Source organism: Juglans microcarpa x Juglans regia, chromosome 8S (assembly GCF_004785595.1).
Source record: "Juglans microcarpa x Juglans regia isolate MS1-56 chromosome 8S, Jm3101_v1.0, whole genome shotgun sequence".
NCBI lineage: Eukaryota > Viridiplantae > Streptophyta > Magnoliopsida > Fagales > Juglandaceae > Juglans > Juglans microcarpa x Juglans regia.
Genome location: NC_054609.1, coordinates 8,749,482 through 8,772,238, shown reverse-complemented (window position 1 = coordinate 8,772,238; position 22,757 = coordinate 8,749,482). Strand labels below are relative to the sequence as shown.

Sequence of the window (22,757 nt, the reverse complement as noted above, 5' to 3'; positions counted from 1 at the left end):
ATGATAAAATACTATTAGAATATTATCTTTTAATATTATTATTATTTTAAAATTTGAAAAAGTTAAATTATTTATTATATTTTATATTAAAATTTAAAAAAATTATAATAATAAATTAAAATGACTTAAAATGTGTTTAGTAATCAAACCTAGTTGAAAACTTAACTCACCGAGCCAATCTCAATCAAAGATAAAATAAAAATCTCGAGATTAGACTCGGGCTTAATCTTCTTCGCAATCTAAAAATCGGATTGGCTGGTTTCAACTTGATAACGGTCCTAATTGTACGAATCTTTTATTTAAAAAAGAAAGAAAAGAAAAATTGACAAGCGACAAAGCAGCCCGACCCGTTGGGAGTTCAAATGGACCCAACCGGTTTAGAATCACTGACCCGATCCCTTTTCCAACGACAACCTAAAGATTCCAACTTGAAGCTAAATACATGTGTATATAACGAAACAGTTTCGATTCTGCAAAAAGAAGACAGCGTCCTAAAATGGGGGATAAATCGAAGAAGAACAAGACGAAGACGGAGAGGAAGACGAAGAAGCATATAGAGGACACAGAGAGTTCATCATCGTCATCCCCTTCTAGCTCTGATGATGACTCCTCGAAGAGGCGCCGTCGGCACCGTCACCGCCACAGAAGCGATGAGAAAGAATCGAGGAGAGAGAAAGAGAGGCGGAGAGAGAAAAGAAGAAAGGAGAGGGAGAGAGAGCGAAAGAGAAAGAAATTGAGAAAAGACGGAAAGAAGCGTAGGGTTTATGAGAATGAGGAGTCTGGGTCTGGATCCGAGTCTGGGTCCGTGTCTTCGAGTGATGAGAGTGATCCGGAACGGGTTGAGGCCGATCCCGAAGTGGTGGTGCGAGACATGTTGACGGAATTTCCTAGCGTTGGCAATGATTTGATGCTGGTATTTTTTGTTTAAAAGAAAAGACAATTTGCTCTTTGATTGAATCTTTTTGGTGGGTAAATTTGAAGCTAAATCAGTAGAAGATTATAAGGTTTTCAGCAGTGAACCTTTCCTTAGGATGCCTTGTCGGTAACTCGGTATTAGCCATTAAGAACTTAGAAATTGATGTTTATTGGGCACTCATGTCAAAGGATTGTACTGTTATCTGTTTTTGAGTTCATGTCTTTGCTATTTCATAATGATATGTTTTCGTAAGTTTTTTGCTATTATAACATGTTTGTTAGGCGGTCTGTGTCATGCAAACTCTGTTTCTGACCATTGGAATCGTGTGTTGCATAGCATACCTTTCTTTTTCTGCGAAAGTTGCATTATTTTTTATTCCTCGTGTGATAAGGTTTCCATGTGGCTATTAGGCATTTAGAACTTAGAAATTGATGTTTTATCGGGCTCTCATGCCCAAAGTAATTGTGCTACAATCTCTTTTTTTGGTCTTTGTGACATGCAACCTCTGTTTCTGACCATAGGAATCGTGTGTTGCAGACCTTGCTTTTTTCATGACACTGGTATCATTTTTAGTTTACACCTAGCCATGTTTTTGATGTACAGCTTTTGCAAATGGTTGATGATGGGCAAGCTGTTGACATAAAGGGTATATCCGAAAGATCTCTGATAAAACATATAAAGAGGCTGTTTCTTTCATTAAGACTCAAGGAGAATGGTCATAGGGTGTTTTTACTACCTTCAAAGGCTCGTCCTACTTTAGAAGTTGTAGGACCCCTGATTCGTGCTTGTATGGAACCTAAAGAGCAACAAGCTGATCATTCTATACCAGAAAATGGTGTACAGTTGGTTGCAGCGGATGTGGGCTGCAACCATGTAATGGATGAAAACAATGTGGCAGGACCGAGTACCGAGGATGGCGTTAGTGCTACTAAAAGAAGGTAAATAATATACATTTGGATTATTTTTCACCTAATTAGATGTGGTTCCTGGAGGAGCCTTACTGCACTAGATATTCCTCTAGGGAAAGGAGTACTTTTGCTGGGAAATAAAGCAGCATGGAATGACCTTGCTTTAAACACCCCCTTTTTTGGAAGCAGTCCATAATTGTTTGCCTTCCCCTCCCTATCTCATCTTGGTGGAGTATACCCAATCACAGAATGGAGGAAAGAGATTCACCTCCTGGTCATGCTGCTCTAATAATTGTTTTTTGATAAGTAAAATAAATGCTCTGCTCTAATACAATTAAGACACCACTTACGAGGATATACATGCCAACATTCATCAAATGAGTTTTTTTTTCTTTGTGACTTTTTGTTGCAGAATAATTGGCCCTGAGATGCCATCAGCTGAGTTACTTGCAGCTGCAGCCAAGTTAACAGAAGCTCAGGATGAGCTCAGGTATTTCCTTGAAAAATTCAACAGCTGGTTTTGGACTTAGTTGAGATTATAATTTGGGACATCTTAGTGCAGTGTTGGTGAAAGCACCAGGTACATTAAGCACAGAAACCTTGATGCAGCATGTAGATTTTATCTGACACTACAAATGCATAAGATGTTAAAACACTGAGATCACACAAATCTTCCGTAAACCCAAAGAACCAATCTTGGCATCATAGAGAATATTGAAAAACTCTCAAAAGAATATTTTCATAACTAAAAGTAATAATCAACCACCAAAAATGTGACTCACAATTTGCCTTATATAAAGGTAAACAACTAAAACTCTTGAAACCAAATTAAAATCTAACACAAATCCTATGAGAACTCTAAAATGTACTAGTCTTGGACTAAAACGACTCTCTAGAAACTCCTAATAATAAAGAAAACAACAGATGCTCAACTTTTATAAAAGTCCTATTACTCATGAATTAGGGTATTCAACTCTTAAAAGAATATATTTCCTAAAACCAACCTAGAAGTTCCTTATTTATTCCTTGCTAACGTGAATCTTTAGTGTTGCCCCGTTTATTTATTTCAATATTTGTCAAAAGGTCTTCTACTTTAACCAATACTGCTTCAAATCCGAAACTCCACTTTCGAAGCTAGTCCATTAGTTTGTCACTTGATTTAGTTATAATTTATTTTGCATCACACCTCCAAGACCTTAGGCTTCGTTTGTTTCAACATAAAATGAGGAAAATGACTTTTTGATGCTTGGTGGGCACCTTGAAAATGATGCGGAAAAGAATTTCTGGTGTTTGGTTGCATTGAAAATAATGAATGTAATTATACGATTTCATATATTCTAATATTGATTCATCATATTGATATATATTAAAAAATAGAAAATCTAAATTTTTTAAAGATTTTTGCACCAATAAATTTTTTGAATAAAAAATTCCTTGTGCAATAACTTGTGTTATGAGTTTATTAGAAATAGAATCATCTGTAAATTTTTTTGTCTATCACTGTTAATGTAAAACACTTACCCAATCACCAACCGCCGCGTGTCAAATTATTTTTTTCATAAATAATTTAATTAAATACTTTTTTCTTGATAAGTAATTTAATTAAATACTTCTAAAAAAATAAGAAATATATTTTATATGAAAAAAATTAATTACTTTTTTTTATGAAAAATTAAAATTGATGTGGCAGTCTATGATTAGGCCACTTGTTTTATTAAAGTGAAGAATGACGTCTAACTTTTGTGTGGGTGAAGAAGAATACGTGAAGTAAGGGGTGGAAAATGACCTATGGCCCTGGAGAGTGGTTAATATTTGTAATGCCCCAACATAGCTTAAACCACATGACCTATATTTCAAAAGACTAGTCAATGATATAATTGGAACTCCATTGGAACATTATAAATAGTAAGAACTTCTTCTTCCAAGCAATGTGAGATCCCATATACTACCTACGCTTATCATTTATCTGAATGAGGTATCACAATCTCCCCCCATATATTCTCGACGTCCTCGTTGGGTCAGTCCATCGTAGGTGGCACGACTTAAGTTTCACATTTCTAGTTGATATAGGTTCTGATACCATTTGTAATGCCCCAATGGAAAGTCCAAACAACATAGCCTATACTCCAAAAGGACTGGTCAATGATATAATAGGAGCTGCATTGGAACATTATAAAGGAACTTCTCCTTCCCAAGTAATGTGAGATCTCATACATCATCTACTCTTATAACTTATTAGAATGGGGTATCACTGTATTTTTCACCCCATACATGATTTTCTTATTGACCAACTAGTCATTTTCCACTGACCTCTCTTTTCTGGCCTTTCCAAACACTAAACAGACCCAAAGATGAAAGCATTTCCCTGAAAATATTTTTTGCTGAAACAATCACAGCCTTAGTGCAAAGCGCAAAGCTGAAGTGCATGTTTGATTCAAATATGGCGGACATTTTCAAAACCAATGTATTCTAACAAAATATTCATAAAATAAAATAAAAAAGGTTCAGATGAGCAAGATAATTATACATTTAGATTATTAACTCAATATGTTAGAGTATTTTGGACCATGTCTATCAAGTAATCAACAAATTACATGAATATTTTTTTGATAATTATGTTTAATTCAAACATAGAATTTTATCTCTTGTACTTTTACAAAATATAGAAAACCACAATATTAGATAATCAAAATAAGTACATGAGTGAATTGAAATGCACCTGAAAGAAGTGACCAAAAAAGCACAAATATTGTACTTATTGATGCTAATATAAGCAATGCAATGCAATCCTAAAGTTTATAGTCAATCTCATCATTAAGCATGGGACCATCATCATTGTCATAAAAAGATTTGTACCCCACTCATAATCTTCCTCACTTACTACATCTCTAAATTATTGCTCTATGCAATCAGTAATAGTTACAACTGATATTTTATATTGTTCTTTTAAGCTCACTGAAAAAAGGCGCCAAAATGAGCGCTTTGGTAAATGTGCTTGCTTAGCGTGCTTTGAGCGCGGTTTTTACCAACGCTGTTAGTGATATGTAATTTTGAAATATTTTGGAATGGAGATGAAATGTTACGAGGGTTTCTAACAAATACTTGTAGAGAAGCTGAGTTGGAGGAAGATGATGAGAATTTTATAGGACCCCCACCACCTGCTGTGGTTGCTGAGGCTGCATCAGCAAATGAAGCAGAGCGATTCGAAGAGGTATTTTAATCCTTTTATTTTTGCTTACTAATCAAATTTTTCCAGCTGATTTTTGTGACGGATTTGTAATTGTGATAGTATATTGGTAATTTTTTTATAAGATCCTCTATTAGGAATATTAAGTTGACTACTATTATGTTTCCCTTGTTTTGTAATAAACATAAGGATTTGGTTGAATGGACCTTTACTACTTTTGGCCATAAATAATGCACCGGCTACTTAACTGTTGAAGGCTTTAATTATTTGAGGTAGTCCACTACCAACCTGTTGAACTTCTGCACCGTTTTCACTTTTCTTAAAATCCGTTGTTTTATTTGAAACAGGTAGGGAAGTAATATTCTCATATAATTGTTATTTAAAATGTTAAAGTATAATAATTGCATGAGCTAAGTTTCAATCAAAAAATAATTGTATGAGCTAAGTTCTCTAAGTACCTGACACAAATTAACCAAAATATATTCTTTTGGCTCTTGAATTGTGAAGTTCCATTAAGGGTACGTTTGGATGATAAACTCATCTCAACTCATCATTACAACTTTTTCAAATTCCAACACAAAATATAATAAACAATTCAACTTTTTTAAATCCCAAAATAATAATAATATTAAAAAATAATATTCTAGCAATATTTTATCATCTCAACTCAACTCAACTCAGTTTAACATCCAAATGCAGCCTAATTTTTTCAGTTTTTTGATTGCAAGAAGGTAAATTTGAGCTTGAATGCACTTGAAAAAACCATGTTGTATAAAACCTTAGGCTAACCCTTCCCAAAATGAAACGAAAAGCCAAAATGATTTAAGGTGGCATAATTTGTGTGACATATAAGTTGTTGCAAATGCATGCTATGATTTTGATGGCTTAGAGGAGAGAAGAATAATTACAAATTTTTATTGGAATCTCATCCTAAAACTTTCGAGTGAGGCATAGAATGGGTTTTGGTTTGTTCACAAGAAGATTGATCTAGCTTACAAAGATCTAAATGTTATGGTAGAACCATAGTAGAGGGAATATGTATGCATTAGAGTCTAGTCTCTAATTAAGTACGGTATGGAGGTAAACACCAATTCTTTGGTTTGCATTAGTTGAACAAATTTTGGCATTGTGTTTGGTACAATGATCAGCCGACCAGCGATTGAAGGTTGTTTTCTAGAGGCATTAAGATTTTCTTGTGATAAGGAGGGCTTGATGGCAAATTCTTGGCAACTCTCTGATAGCACGCATATTGTGCAAACCCATTGCTTTGCGGGCCATATCTGGTTCTTGAAACTATAGACCCATTCCCTTTCATTTCAAGCCCAAGCCCGAGCCCGAGCCCGAGCCCGAGCCTGAGCCCAAAACCAAAACCGATCCCAGTTTTCCAATATCAGGTGACCGCATACCTCAAGTTCAGCTGCTTCACTTCTCTACCGAATTGGTCTTGAACAGTGAGCCTCCCTTTTTTATGTAACTTCTGTGGAAGCCAAACGACTCACACCTCTTCTGGTTTGGCTCAACAACGGTCCTCCTTCTCTACTAAGTTTCTGATACTGCCCCCTCTACTCTGAGCCAGCTCTCACTGATGCCTCCTTCCCTCTGTTATGTATGTCTCTGGTGGTGGAAGTTGGACTCAAAGACGAGTGCCTCCACGTATGACTTCGTGTTTTTTTTTTTTCTCATAGCCCAACTCTAACTGTTTGTGAGTTTCGATTTGTTTTGTCCCACTTTCTCCATTGACAATGTTGAAGCTTGCCTCCCTGAGCTCCAACACTAGTCTCTTCCATCATCTCCCCTTCACTTCTTAGGAATAATGATGAATCCCCTTCTCCAAACACCAACGTGTTCTACTAATTCCAGATATCTACCTTAAGAAATTGAACACTTCTGGATGTGAAAACATTGCTACTAGGTTGGTATGTTGCATAAAATTGCTTCCTTTCCTGCGCAGAAATAATCTCCCCTAGGGTGTTCACCAACCACTTCATAGTTGAAACTCCCAAAATTCGTCACCTTTTTGCTTCTCTACCAAGTGTATCAAACTTGCTCCTACCACCATAATCTTGAAGATTTTTTTCGAAAAACCCATTGTTAATATAAAACTCAACTCCTTATCAAGCTAACAATGGTCTAGCAACGATGATGAACAACGACAATGGCCATCGAAGAAGAAAGTGTATGAGACCCACATCTTGCTGGCCCATAATCATACTTATCTTTTATTGCAAAAGACTAGGCCTCCCATGAATTATCTAGGCCAGTATAAAATCTGTATGTGACAATAAAATCAAGAATTACTCTATTCTCAAGCTGGTGTGTAGAGCACACCATCCACATCACTTGATTTGATTTGTAAGATTCAAATTTTAAAATTTAAAGTTTTTTTACTTAATATTATTTGAGGATCATAGAACATAGATTTCTCCTCTCTTGAAGGGACGGCGTACACTTAGTTTTTCTCTCCGTAGCCTTCAGTTTTTCTCTCTGTACACTGAAGGATACGATGGTGGCTGAGGGTGTTTGACGATGAGATTTTCTATTGTCTTGGAGGGGAATATGGGTTTTTCGAAACTAGTAGTAATAGAATCAAAAGTTTTTGAGGTAACAAGGGATGAAAGATATTTGCACATTATTGCAAGGAGTTGGAGAGTTGTGAAAGGAATGAGCTTGGGATAGCCACGGTACTCTGGTTTACCAAAGCATTGGAGGACTGCTTGAAGGGTGAAAGTAGAGAGTTCTATACTGCTCATCAGGAGGGAGATAAAGGTTTCATTGCACAAAGATGTTCTAATTCCCATGGCTATTACATGTCACTAGTGGAGTATGGAGGCGACGATCGACTGAATTTCAGAATTTCATCTTCATTCCAAAGGAGAGGGACGGTAAGGGTTGGATGAAATTGGTGGAGGCACAGAAGGAGGCTGGAAGAGAGGGGGGACAGGTTTGCATGTTGCCGCTCGTAATGATGGTGGCTATGAACCAACTTCCCTCACGTTTGTACAGGGAGGTTCCCCAACAATCAAGGGTATCGGTGCCGCTCCGAGAACAAAATAGGCTGGGTGGAAGGGCTGACATGTCGGGAAGTCTGAGTAGAGTTGTTGGTCCAGTGAGGGCTGGTTGTGCTGCTGGTATAGTAGGCACACAAAGACACGATGGTGGTGGCAGGTGTGCTGTCGGCCTGGGCCGCCTGGCAGAGGAAGGTGTGTATCGTACTCTTATGGACCCGAAAAAACAGTTAGACGCATTGCAAGAGAAAATGGAGTGCCTTGTATGGTGCTTTGAGGAGAATAGGGTGATGGGCTTGGGCTTGGGCTTGGGCTTGGGCCAGAAGGGTGGCCTCGATACAAAAGGAAATGGAATGTGTGGCCTGGATATAGAAGGGCTAGTTGGCAAGGCTCAAAGTGGCGTGGGCCACTCCAATGGGCGCCTAGCTGGGGACCAATTAAGAGGGAAGGCAAAGCACGGCATGGGTCCAGAATTTGGGCCTTAGCTTGTGGGCCAATTAAACAATCAGAGACAGGCAGGCCTTGTATGGAAGAGACAAGACACAAGCTATGCAGGCCCATCGACAGGTGGGTACCAACCAACGGCGTCGGAGATGGTGCCGATGGTCTTGTTGCAGGCAGAGGAACCACCGGTGGCGGTGGAGAGGGAGGATACGATAGTGGTGGAGCTGCCGGAGATGGCTACCTCGGCATCAATCACGGGTTTTCAAACTCCCTCACCGTCGGTAGACAGTTTCTAGGCATGGAGTGGACAAAAGGGACTGATGGCGAGTAGAGATGAAGGGGGTGGAAATTTTTGTGGAATCTCCTCCGGCGGGCATGTGTGTGGTGGAGCAGACGGTCCTAGACACGAGTGACCCACCTCCCTTACAGTTGGCTGGCTGTTCTCTTGCATATAGTGGACATAAAGGGCTGATGGGTGCATAGAAGGAGAACTAAAACTAGCGAGGGTTGGAGGCGTCGGGGACGTCAACAAAGTGGGCAGGTTTTCTCTTGCTGAGGAGGAGACGGGGTTGCTGGTGACATCGAAGTGGGCATCAAAGGAAGGGGCTGAGATGAATGGGGAGCTTATATAGCTGAAGTCTCTACCACCATGTCAGCACACTGTTTTAGACTAGGTTATGGATAAGGTGCAGGAAGTCTAGCATTGTGTGGGGATTGAGTGTGAAGGTTTTGAAGAACAATTTATGGCTTTGTTAACTGACATTGAAGTAGGAAATATTCAGATCAAGAAATCCAATTAAAAAAACAAAGCAAGCTCAATAGATTAACTTGGTCTATCAATTATGAGGGCAATTCAAGTCGAGAAAGATCGAAAGGGAGGGGGTCGACATTGTCTCCATGAAGCCTAAGGTTATATCATGGAAAGTTCGAGGGCTTAATGAGGTAAATAAAGCCTGGGATAAAAAATTTTCTCCGAGAGTGGAAGGGATATTGTGTGCTTGCAGGAAACTAAGATGGAAAATATTTCAAGAAGCATCATTAGAAGCTTGTGGAGCTGTCCATATGTTGTTTGAGTTTTTCTTGCTTCGATTGGAGCATCAGGTGGAGTACTAGTTATGTGGGATAGAAGGATGATGGAAAAAATGGAAGGAGTATATTGGGGAATACATAGTGGCTTGTTCATTAAATGTGGACGGTAGTTTTAGATGGGCTTTTGCTGGAATTTATGGGCCGACCTTGGATAGCAGAAGAAACTTTCTATGGGAAGAGTTGGCCGGGTTACACAACTGGTGGGACCTTTCGTGGTGTATAGGCAAGGACTTTAATGTTGTTAGATTCCCAAGTGAAAGATCGGGAGATAGCAAGTTTCGGCCAGCAATGTTGAGTTTCTCGGATTGTATTTTTGAGTTGGGGTTGGTGGACTTTGTTCTTATGGGTGGTGCATTCACATGGTCCAACAACCAGACGTGGTCTAGATTGGTTAGATTTTTAGTCTCCCCGGAGTGGGAAATTCATTACTCGGAGGTATGTAAAAAAAGACTGCCTCGCCTATGTTCTGATCGTTTCCCTATTTTGTTGGATTGTGGGGGAATTCAAGGAGGAAGGATATACTTTAAATTCGATAATATGAGGTTAAAAACTGTACGCTTTGTGGAATGGGTTAGGCAATGGTGGTTCTCATACCAGATCCAAGGTACCTCTAGTTTCATTCTTGTAGGTAAATTGAAAACTTTGAAAAAAGATTTAAAACTTTGGAATGCACAGTCTTCTTGTGATATAGGCAACCATAAGAAGTCACTACTGGAGGAGCTTTATGAGGTAGAGAGGGCATAGAGGGATGAGCCCTTTCATTGCAGGAACTTGCTCGGAGGATAGAACTAGTCTCAAAACTAGAGAGGGTTACCCTATTGAAAGAGATTTCTTGGCAGTAGAAATCTCGGGCTTTGTGGTTGAAAGCGTGTGATTTTTCATAGAGTGACAAATTCTCATAGGAGAACTAATTCTATTGAGATGATGAATATTGATGAAGCTATTTGTACGGAGATCCCTGTGATCCAAGAACATGTTGCTGGTTATTTTGAGCAGCTGCTTACCGAACCAGAGGGGTGGAGGTCGAAGATTGATGGGCTAACATTTGAGTCCATTGAGCAGCAGAATGTCATTTGGTTGGAGAGGTCATTTGAGGAGGCTGAGGTTCATGAAGTGGTAAGAAAGATGGTAAAAGACAAAGCACTCGGGCCAGATGGATTTTCTATGGGTTTCTTCTAATCTTGTTGGGAAGTGGTGAAGGAGGAATTAATGAAGGTATTTCATGAATTCTTCTCGGTGGGGAAATTTGAGAAAAGTCTCAACACCACTTTTATTACACTTATTCCCAAGAAGGTTGGGGCATCGGAGGCTAAGGATTACCGGCCCATTAGCCTTGTGAATGGGGTGTATAAGATCATTTCCAAGGTGCTTGCAAATTGATTGGGAGAAGTTTTAGGGTGGATCATTACAAAACTCCAAAACACATTCGTACGGGTAAGACAGATTCTGGACTCAGTTCTCATCGCCAATGAATGCCTAGATAGTAGATTAAAATCGGGCAATCTAGGTCTCTTGTGCAAGTTGGATATGGAGAAGGCTTGTGATCATGTTAACTGAGATTTTTTGTTGTATTTGCTTGGGAGGTGTGGCTTTGGAGAGAGGTGGTGCACATGGATTAAGTGGTGCATATCGACGGCACGGTTCTTAGTTTTGGTGAATGGATGCCCAATTGGTTTTTTTAATAGCTCTCGAGGTCTAAGGCAAGGGGATCCCTTGTCCCCACTTCTCTTTGTCATACTCATAGAGGCATGTAGCAGAATGATTTCAGTGATGGTTAATAATGGGTTTTTGGTGGGTTTTTCGGTTGGTGACATACATTAAGTTACTATTCACATTTCCCATTTTTTGTTTACAAATGATACCCTTATTTTTTTGCGAGGCAGATCTAAACCAGATTCAGGCACTAAAGGCATTTCTACTTTGCTTTGCGGCTATTTCTGGGTTGAAAGTGAATCTATCCAAGTCAGAGTAGGTTCCAGTTGGCAATGATCGTAATATTTGGCTATCGGCTAACACCCTTGGTTGTAAGATCTCTTCTTTCCCTATGAATTACTTTGGGCTTTCTCTGGGGGCTGTTTGCAGGACAAGCTATTTGGAATGCAGTAGTTGAGAAGATTGAACGAAGTTTGGCAAGTTGGAAGAGATTGTATTTGTCGAAAGGTGGTAGGATTACTCTAATTAAAAGCAGTCTTTCCAATCTACCTACTTATTTTTTATCTTTGTTCCCAATTCCCGCGAATGTGGCGGCAATTGGTTCATACGCTATAATACAGAACATGAAGCTTTATAGAAGTCGGTGATTGATTATAAATATGGAGGTTTGTGGGACGGATGGTGCCCTAAGGAGGTAAATGGGGTTTATGGTGTGGGTATATGGAAGCACATTAGATGAGGGTGGGAAGTATTTGGCTGTCATACTAGAATTGTGATGGGAGATGGCTTAAGAACTAAATTTTGGCAGGACAGATGGTGTGGAGATGGAGCTCTTAGGGACTCATTCCCTACAGTGTTCATACTTGCACGTGAGAAAGAAGCTTTAGTGGCAGACCTCATGAAGAGGGATGGTGATTTACTCCAGTGGAATGCGAGCTTCATTAGGGCGGCCCAAGATTGGGAAGTCAACAACTTTGAAGATTTCTTCTAGCTCTTATACTTCATGAGACCGAGCACTCGAGGAGTTGATACTTTGTGGTGGATACCAGCTAGAAAATGTATCTTTTCAGTTTGTTCTTTCTATAAGGCCCTCACGCGATTGCAAAATAATCACTTTCCATGGAGAAGAATTTGGAGAAACAAGACCCCTCCTAGGGCGGCATTTTTTGCATGGACAGCGTCTCTGGAAAAGATTTTGACGATGGATAACTTAAGGAAATGCGGGGTGATAGTGGTGGAATGGTGTTGAATATGTAAACAAAGTGGTGAGACTATAGACCATCTTCTACTACATTGCAAGATTGCTAGAGCATTATGGGTCGATATATTCAGAAGGGTAGAGCCAGCTTGGGTTATGCCTGCTCAGTGGTCGAGCTTCTAGCATGTTGGTCGAACCTCGCCGGTATTTGGAAGGAACGAAATGACTGGATGTTCAAAGACAGGGAGCGTACATTGGAGGAGATTAGATTACTATTTGTTTTAACACTTTTTCTTTGGGCGAAAGCTGTAGATTTCAATGGCCTTGATTTTCACGATTTTCTTATTTCTATTTCTTCCTCCTAGATAGGTGTTATCTTTTGTATACCCCTTGTGTACTTAGGCTATGTTTATTCGTACTAATATAATTTAACCGTTTACTTAATTTTTTTTTTTAAATTTATCTTCTAAATCAAATTATATCACGTAAGCAGTGTGTGGTGTAGAGGTCTTAGAATAGTAGTTCTCTAAATTCAATTGTTGTGCAAAATAATTTTGGAGCTTTTTGGGGTTAGCTCATGTGGTAAGGACCTTGGTTTAGGGGTATGCTTTGCCCAAATCTAAAGTTCAAATTCTTGATTACAAATAATTTTTGGGACCTTTTGCCATCGTGGAAAAGCCAATGATTTACCTGATCCATGTGATGCGGGCTCACATCAAACTGATTTGGGGTTAAATTATGTTGCATTTGCATGATCTCTAGGGTTCCTCGTCAGTAAAAAATATTACTTTATGTTAAGGTGGTTATTTTGTTCAGTAATCCTACAGTCTTTTCCCCCTGTCCTCCAAATTCTTATTTCTTTGCCATTTTACTTCTTTTGCTTTCAAATTTAACACAAAAGCCTTAGACCTATGTTTAATTTGTGGTAGACAAAAATGCCTCTTCTCCAAACAAAGTTGTATAAAATGATATATCCTATTTGAAGCATTATATATTTATTTTTTATGAATTATGATGATATAAGCTTCAGATATATTTTGTTTGTTTGTTTGGTTATTTGTTTGCCTTTCTTTCTTGTCTGTGGAGATATATCTTGTGTATTGATCATATATATTGCATCTTGGATGGTATGGTAGTGATTGCAATTGAATGCAATAACTCATCTACTAGTTTCATTTATCTTATCAGGTTACCAGAATCATGGGAGCTGAGGCTGATTGTCCATATGATGTTGTAGGTGTCAACGTAAATATGTCCACGGATAACATTAAAAAAAGGTTCATTTCTTGATTTTTATCTCTGAAATAATGGAACTTGACTTGTTATATCCATTGTTTATGATCTTCAAATCTTGAAATAATTTTGGAATGGAAATTTGTAAGTTCATCTGAAGTGTTGTTTTTTGGGTGGTCTTATTATTGTCTGTTGAATAATCTAAGTTATACCTCCTGTGCCGTGTACCTCGAACATGCCTGCCTTACCTCAGTAAGCATCTTTTGTCCTTCTTAACTACACTGAGGGAGGGAGAGTTGAGAGGGTACTGAGAGATTTGGTCTGAAACCAATAAAAACAGCCAGCCAGTCTGGAGTAATAAAGGAGATGGGCTTGCCAACAACTTTGAAATCTGTTATCCCAAATAAAATGGTCACAAGAAATGAACTCTTAGATAGCTTCGGAAGGCTTGAAGGTGTTTCTTAACTTGTAAACAAGATGTTTTCTACCATATATTCATAGCACCCTTAGTGCTAAAAAATAAATCTCTTTCGGTAGGAGATGTCTTGGGGGTAACTAGCAAATAGCACAAGGCTAAAGAACAAAGACCTTAGCATGTAATCGACAGTGAAGAAAAAATTGGCTTATTGGATCTTTTGCCATATACTGATTTTGAGATTCTAGAATAAAGTGATTTGTAGTCTCTCTAGCAATCTACTGATTTAGTGGACCTAAAAACATGTCTTAGATGTACTGAGTATTTTTAATATTTCAATAAGTTAATTCAGTGGCCTTTTCTGATTAAAACATTGTTTTGGGTTGTACAGTCATCACCATCATAACATGAATGATGTTTTCTTTGTGGAATCATGCCTATTTACTTCATCAATACAAATTTGAAAATCAGGGTGAAGGATTTACACATTATCATGCTGGAAAGTGAAATAGCTGCAAGTGAAAAAAAGAAAATAAAGCTTTTTCATCACCATATGGCCAATGCTTCTTGTTTATATTTCAGTGATATTTATATGGTTCTGAACCTGCAGCTTGTGTGTGGTATTTTCTTTTGTCTAATGACTGACTGTTGTGATCCAGGTACTGGAAGTTATCTCTTCTAGTGCACCCAGATAAATGCCCTCATCCCCAGGCCCACCAAGCATTTATTAAGTTGAATAAAGCTTTTAAAGAATTGCAAGATCCCGATAAGGTGAGTTTCTTATGTATATATGGTTGGTATGTGAATGTATAAAAGATCTATTTTGTGTGGTTACTTTCTTCTAGCACTCTGCTTCAGTTGGGTTGGTCATAAACATATGCTTGAAGTTCAATTGTCCTATTGCACATGATTTGTGGTCACTTATATTATAATCAATCTGTCTTAAATCAGTTATGTTGATGACGGTGTTGGATTTGTTCCATTATCTGGAGTGTAGTGCCGTAATCTCATGTGTATGAATGGCATGAAAGAACATTGGATGGTCTTGAACTTTCCCATGATAGGTTCAAATGCCTGTTATTGAGTGCTTTCTTGCAGTGGACATATGGTGGTGTACTTTCTCATTCTTCCTTGATAGAGTTTTTGGATTCTTTGTCTTTATCAATTTGTATAAAAGGCATCAACAATTCACTTTTGTGTCCTGCAGTCATTCCTTCTTTTAGTTCAATAATAGTATTATGAAAAATATTAAAGTCTGCATCCAAGTAGCGGTTATTATGCATGATTGTTGTTTAGTTGTAGCTTGTTGCGATACTATGTAAGATGTTCTTTTACAGTCGTTCCTTCTTTTAGTTTGATTTTCTTGAGATATTTTGGTGGGCCAGATACACTAGTATTACTGATGGATGTGACGGAAACTCTTACTACATTTTTTAAATGTGTAGTTATTAACTACAAAGAAGGAGACATGGTTTTACTCTGAAAGCATATTACTGCCTGTATAGGACAAACAAAGACTTTCTTAATGTCCAGTTCAATGTTAACAAACATTTCTTTTCCTGCTAACTGAAACCTAAGAAAATGGAAGATGGCCATAATTTTCATTGATCTTAAAACTGTATATTGGAATCAAGATTTTTAGTAGCATCTAGTTGCTGCTAAGCATTTCTTTAATCAGTTTATGCAGCACATATTAAATGGAAATCCAAAGTTAAATGCTTAGCTACTCAATTTCCGAGACGGATCTTAATTTTGCCTTTTGAGAGGTAGACTGTAACAATATAGTAGTTTAGTCAATTATTTGAAACTTACAAGAAATCTTAAAATCAACAATAATGTCTTCAAATGCATGCCATGCATAAGCAACAACATGCTTGCAGGCTTGGAGCCTAAGAATCACATCAATTGCTGTTCAATTCCTTCAAAGTTTTTCCAATTTCTTGTTTCTGGGCAGGTTTTTAAGTGCAAGTATAAAAACCTTATAATTGCTTCGAATTGATATTTTCACGTGGTGTTCCTTTGGTAATATTAGTTGTACTGTGGCATCTTCACAAAAAAACATTTACAGTTTTGACATGTGTTTCTTTCTAACCCAATCTCCTTGTTGTAGAGGAAAGCTATGAATGAGAAAATTAAACTAAAGGAAGAACAAGAAGCATTTAAGGTACGCATATTCGCTGTGGTAGTGGTTTAGGTATTTCCTACAGAAGTAATATCTTAAGTAATTCTTGGTGTATGCGCATATATTAATTCTTTTTGCTCCTTTAGGCTGAGTTGAAGGTGATGCGTGAGGCTGCACAATGGAGAAGATTGCAAGGTTAATCACTTGCTGACTGTTACTAAGGTTTCTTTTTTGGTTTTCTATGTTTGATCTCTCTGCGTCTGTCTGTGTTTTTGTGTGTGGACGGTATACTTGTGGGTGCAAATTCCACTGGTATGTATCTAACTTAAAAAAGAAAAGAATGTTTTAGGTTGATGTTTTAGCTTAAGATCAAATTGCAGTTTCATGATTTTCTTGAATCTTTCTCCTAGATAGGTCTCTCTCTCTCTTTTTTTTCTTTTTTTACATCTTGTATACTTTGATTGCACCTTTAGTGCTTATTAGTGAAGATTTTCTCATAGAGGAAATATTAGGTGAGAATTCTCTCTCATAGAGGAAATATTAGTTTAGAGAGTAAGGTCATGGATTTAAGACCCTCCAACTACAGCTACAACTTGTTAACTAGAGAGAAGAAAAGAAAAAAGAGAAAGGAAGTAGACTATTTTTTTTTTTTCCTATCCTAATGATTTCTGGCATGCCATTTGTGCGGCTGTGAAATCAGCATGCTCCCTTGCTGATGTTGTGGTGGAGGAAATGAAGGGTCTGGGATTTGCAGCTACTTGTTCTCTCAGTGTGTAATTTCAGGTAGCTTGTTTTGGCGTATTATTTTGAAAAAGAAAAATTTGTCATAAGTTTATTTTTACATCTTTCTGCTGTGTTGGATGCCTATGGCTCTTCCATCAGAGTTTCTTGGAGTGGTGATTCAAGAAAAAAATGTCATAGTATGGATGGACCATAGAGCTGCAGAACAAGCTGAAAGGATCAATTCTTGCAACTTGCCCGCGTTATAGTGGTATCTTGGAAGTATATATATATATATCAAGATTTTGTCTCTCTAGTCTCTCTCTATAACACTTCGTCCCTCAAGGGTGAGGATTGACGTTAGTTTAAGAAAAACTCGAGGGACCAAATGTTACTAGCCTTTAAAAATTTTCTTATGCACCAGATATAAAAGATTCCATAGTTTTAAAATAAAATATACTTCATTAAAATTAAAGACAGTCAATGGAAGCCTTAATGATTTTTGCTATTGTATGGAATGGGACTAGCTTTAATGACTTTTATGTTGCTTTTCAAAGCAATTAGCTTGTGTACTTGGGCTTTGGCTAATTATGTGGATTAATAAATTCTTCTTATAAAAAAAAAAAAAGAAAAATTCAAAGTCTTGTGCTTAACATTTTTTTTTTTTTTGATAAGTACTTGTGCTTAACATAAATCTGAAATCTCCATCACTGTCTAGGCATCTTTGCCACGTTTCCCTAAGTCAAGTCATGTCCTGCCATTCTCATATAACCATCCTGTGGGACATTTTAAAACATTTAAAATAAAAATGAGTCAAATATTCAATAAGTAACATATCATACAGTAAATATATTTGAACATAGGTTTCCTTGAAAAAACATATATACATGTAACATGAACTAGCATAATGCCGTAAACCTGTCTTTCACTTTTCTTATTGGCCAGTACTCATTGTTGACTCCCGTGAGTTTGGGTTAGCGATTCTTATGATCCCGATCCTGCCCAAGGTCCCAGATTAACAATCCATACATGAGGATGACATAATTGGGTTCACTACTGTTGTGCCTATCTTGGCAATGCAATATGCCCTTACCTATATATAGGATCGTTACATTAACATCTACTCAAGCATATGTTAATTTAAATATAGAACAATTCTATTGGAGACCGAGAATAGATGGGCTTCACTTTGATGCTCTTGACTGTGAAATCCTTTTTTTCTCCTTCATATTGAATGTAGTCTATCATGTTTTGTTACCGGAATTAGTTAAGCGGGTGCAGCGAGCTAGGTATGAAGAATTCGTATTAATACTTGCGAGTGCATACGTTGGTTATCAATTTGATTTGCCTGCGTTCATGGACTTCCGTGGTAGAATCTACTGCGCAGGTGTATTGCATTTTCACGAGCGTGATTTGGCTAAAAGTTTGATTTTATTTAGCTTGAGAGGCCTTTTGAAGAAATAGAAATTAGAAAAGTGTTAAGAAGCATGGCGGGTGACAAAGCTCTAGGTCCAAATGGATTTTCTATTGCTTTTTTCCAAACTTGTTGGGAAGTGATCAAAGAAGATATAATGGGGGGTCTTTCATGAATTTTATGAAAATTGTATGTTTGAAAAGAGAGTCTCAATGCAACATTTATTGCTCATTCCAAAAAAACCCTGGTGCTGTAGAGATAAAAGATTATTTCCATATTAGCTTGTTGAGTGGAATCTACAAGCTCCTTTTGAAAATTTTGGCGAATAGATTGAGTATGGTGGTTGAGAAGCTAATCTCAAAGCCTCAAATTGCATTTGTCCGAGGTAGGCAAATTCTTGATTTGGTGCTTATTGCCAACAAATGCCTGGACAATATACTCAAGTCGAGAGTGCCGGGGCTCGTGTAAGCTTGATATGCAGAAGGCCTATGACTGATTCAATTGGAGATTTTTGCTTTATATGCTCGAAAGATGCGGCTTTGGTTCGAAATGGTGTTCTTGGATCAAATTGTGCATCTCTACTCTTTGTTTTCATGTATTGGTGAATGGCACATCATAGGGCTTCTTTAAAAGCACATGAGGCTTGAGATAAGGTGACTTTCTATCTCCGCTACTTTTTGTTTTTGTTATGGAAGCCTTTAGCAAGATGATTTCAGGGGTTGTGGAGTGTGGGTTCTTATTTGGATTCTCATTGGGGGAGGCAAATACAAGCTCACTTCTCATATCTCACCAATTATTTGTTGATGATACCCTAATCTTTTGTGGTGCTAGTCATGATCAAACTTGAGCTTTGAGGGCACTCCTTTTATGCTCTGAAGCTATTTCGGGGTTCAAGGTGAACTTGGCTAAATCAGAAGTAGTCCCAGTGGGGAACGTTCCGAATGTGAAGAATTTGGAATGCAAGATATCCCAACTGCCGATGAAATTATTTGGGTCTTCCTTTTGGTGGCCCATTCAAATAAAAATCTATTTGGGATGAAGTACGAGAAAAATTGGAGCGGAAATTGGCTAGTTGGAAGAGGATGTATCTATCCAGAGGTGGTAGGTTCACTAGAATCAAAAGTACCCTATCCAACTTGCCAACCTATTTCCTATCACTATTTCCACTTCCCACCAAGGTGGCTCTACGCATGGAGAAACTTCAACAAGATTTCTTTTTTTTTGGGCTGGGGGGGGGGGGGGGGGGGGGGGGTGGGGTGGGGGGATGAATAAGGAATTTAAATTCCACTTGGTAAAATGGGCCACAGTGTGCTCCCCTATCCTAGAAGGAGGATTGGGAATCCAGCACTTGTTATCTTTTTAACAAAGCCTTGCTTGGCAAATCGCTATGGAGATACCACAATGAACAAGGAGCATTATGGAGAGTCGTCATAGAATCAAAATATGGTGAACCATGGGGGATGGTGTTCGAATGAGGTAAAGGGGACATATGGGGTTAGTTTATGGAAACACATAAGAAGAGGATGGGACACATATTCAAGAAATATCCGTTTTGAGGTGGGTGATGGCTCCATTGGTTGATTGTAATTGATTTTAATGGAATGTCTTTTCATGAGTTCCTTGTATTGCTGAACGCGCATATATAGGTGATGCTCTTGTATATGTCCCGTATACTCAAGCCTTATGCTCAATAAAAAAAAAAAAATTTATTGATCAAAACAAATACTTGCCTAATGAAAACTAGTGTGATCTTCTAATCATGTACCTAACTTGGTCATGTCCTTGCTTAGGATCATGTAAGTTTGAGACTCACCCTTTTATTACGATAGAAGAAATGTGTAGGTAAGATGAGAATGCACAAGTACATTCTCCTTGGGAACAGAGAAACCTGACTGCTAAGACCTTGCAAGTCAAAAGCACTTGATGCATCTTTCTAATTTCCCCCATATTCCCCAATAAGATGTCTCTACAACTGATATGGCTTTTCACCATACACCATAGCCATTTCTGCAGCGAGGCTTGGTTAAAGATGCTTAATTTTAACCAAGTTGACCAGTCTTAAATAGTCATGTCCCAATTCCTCTAATCTAATAGAAAACTAATACTTCAGTTGAGTTAGCATTGTGCTATATATTATTTGTACAACTTTATAATGAAATATCAGTAAAGTTTGCTTCAGTTCCTTGTGTAGCAAAGATTTTATACGCTTGAGTACTTACAATTATTTTTTATTTTTTCCTTCTTTAGTGGGTATATATAATAGGTTATGACTTGAGAATTATCTGTTGATCTGACTGCAGGATTGCTATTGTGTTGTAGGTATATCAATTGAGGGTGATGATGAGCTCTTGGCAGACTTGGATGTAAAAGTGGAACCTAAACGAGATGAGTGGATGACAACACTACCTCCTGAAAGAAAAGTAAGACCCTCTTTCAATTATCGTTTGGTTATTATTGTTAATTTAATAGCTTTAGCTTTAGTCTTGAGTTACTGGAACTTGGAATTCCTGTGCATGTCACCCTTCTCAGAGACAAATTATAAGATTTTGATTTTTACCTACAAGACATTAGGAGTGATACTTTCTTCTGTACAAACTTGATTCTTTTGTTTCAGATTCAAAACTACTTTAAAGTACTACTTTAAGATTGCGTTTGGATAGTGAGGTATTCTCAGGTATTCTGTGAATAGTACTACTAATAATAAAATAATAGTAGTAAATATAGTGAAAAGTAGGTGAAAAGTAATAAAATAATGAATAGTAGTCAGATATTAATACCTTCTCAGTACCCAAACTAATTAACAAGTGAGAAAGAGGATTGTACCTCTGGATTGTTATTAGCAAATTTTGATGTATTAGTTTGATAAGTGCTAATTATTCCATACTGGTAAGCTCGTACAAAAAGCACCAATCTCTTGCATGCACTTCACTTTTGGTAAGCAACTTGCTTGCATTTGGCACACTTTACGAACATTGTTTCCTCAATGTGACTAATTTTCAAAGCACCAACTTGTATTTGGGAGTGACCAGCATGCTGTCATATGTGATGAATATCCTTTGAATCCGAGGAAAGTTTATCTTATGGCGGACTCAATAGTCAATATCTATTTAGATGCTGTTCTGCTCAGATGACCACATGCACCTTACAGACTTTGGAGCTTGGGAACGCATGGAGAAGTTAGAAATCTTGTAGATACGATTCACGGTACTAAAGACCCTATGCCTCATTGCAAATATATGCCCCAATGTTATCAAAAAGGGGGAAACTGCATAGGCTAAAATAAAGCGCAACTATTGGAGTGTTCCTTCTATATGATAATTTAATGTGTATGATTTCATACACCTTGTACTTAGTTATATATTAACAAAGATAACCCTTGAGCAGTTTCTAATGATGCATTTTTTATAATCATCCATGGCTATTAATGACTAATTCGTTGCGGTTCAGCCGCTCAAGTAAAAGGAACTTCAATTATAGTAACAACCACATCAATTTCTTGAAGCACTGCTGTTTTCTCTGCAACCTCTCCCCCCTTCTCTCTCTCTCTCCCTCTCACATTGCTATAGATATCTTTCTTGTTTTCTCGTTTCTTGAAAAAGTCTGCGATTGTAATTTTCTTATTAGTTTTATTTTAGGATAAGTATATTTGGTTTTGATTCTTGTGCACCAATCCTATTTTACCGTTCATATCGCTCTGTAGGGTTTCACTTTCCAGGGTTACTGATAACTCCAAATGCTACCTATTTTAATTGCTTACTAAGTAATAGTTCACTCTTGTTCTTTTCTTGTCAGCCTGGTATGACTATGCAGTCCACAACATTCAGCAGGAATACGAAAGAAGGACGTGGGGACACTAGTGCTTGGACGGATACCCCCTCGGATAGAGCCCAGAAAGCAAAGATGAAGTATGTTTCAATTTTTAGTTTTCAGAATGCCTTGGGCGGTCAACTCTCTCTCTCTCTCTCTCACACACATTTAGTTTAGGGGATTTTAAATGCATGCTTCCTGTCGCAGTTATCTGGAAGCATATAACGAGGCTGCTGCTCTTGCTTCAAATGAAGAGCAAAAGAAACAGAAAAGTTCAGTTGCGGATTTGGTGGATAAATATAATAAAGAAAAACGGTCAAAATCATTGGTGCAGAAGCACCAAGAAGAGTCTGCCATCGGTCGTTCAAAGAAAAAATCCAAGCAGCAGCAGCAGCTAGAGAAAGAAGAGTGGGTGGGGCAACATCCTTGGAAGCCTTGGGATCGTGACAAGGACTTGTCAGCTGGGAGGAAAAGTATAAACTTCGATCCAGACAACATGGCTCAGGGTTTTTCTTCCAGGTTTTCTTCAGGAACCTTCGAAAGAAACTTCCTTTAGACCTTGGGCTTGTATATTTACAGTTCGTACTATTTGGTTGTCATTTCACTATTTCAGTCCTCTTTAATTCATATAATCGTATTTATGTTC

At 37.9% G+C, this 22,757-nt stretch overlaps 1 protein-coding gene across 1 annotated transcript; it reads left to right on the top strand.

The window, feature by feature from the left end:
- The first annotated feature begins 434 nt into the window (after nucleotides 1-434).
- On the top strand, nucleotides 435-22,757 carry LOC121244568. The gene is made up of 11 exons (XM_041142696.1): nucleotides 435-913; nucleotides 1,520-1,854; nucleotides 2,237-2,314; nucleotides 4,933-5,035; nucleotides 13,589-13,677; nucleotides 14,708-14,819; nucleotides 16,159-16,212; nucleotides 16,317-16,365; nucleotides 20,624-20,724; nucleotides 22,097-22,209; nucleotides 22,319-22,757. Exons 1-11 carry the CDS (start codon nucleotides 497-499, stop codon nucleotides 22,665-22,667), a joined length of 1,800 nt encoding a protein of 599 aa, XP_040998630.1. The 5' UTR covers nucleotides 435-496; the 3' UTR covers nucleotides 22,668-22,757.

Coding starts and splice junctions, on each gene's coding strand:
- LOC121244568 (XM_041142696.1), top strand. CDS start 497: ATGGGGGATAAATCGAAGAAGAACAAGACGAAGACGGAGAGGAAGACG. Junction 13,678..14,707: donor ACGGATAACATTAAAAAAAG/GTTCATTTCTTG, acceptor GTTGTGATCCAG/GTACTGGAAGTTATCTCTTC. Junction 16,213..16,316: donor AAGAACAAGAAGCATTTAAG/GTACGCATATTC, acceptor TTGCTCCTTTAG/GCTGAGTTGAAGGTGATGCG.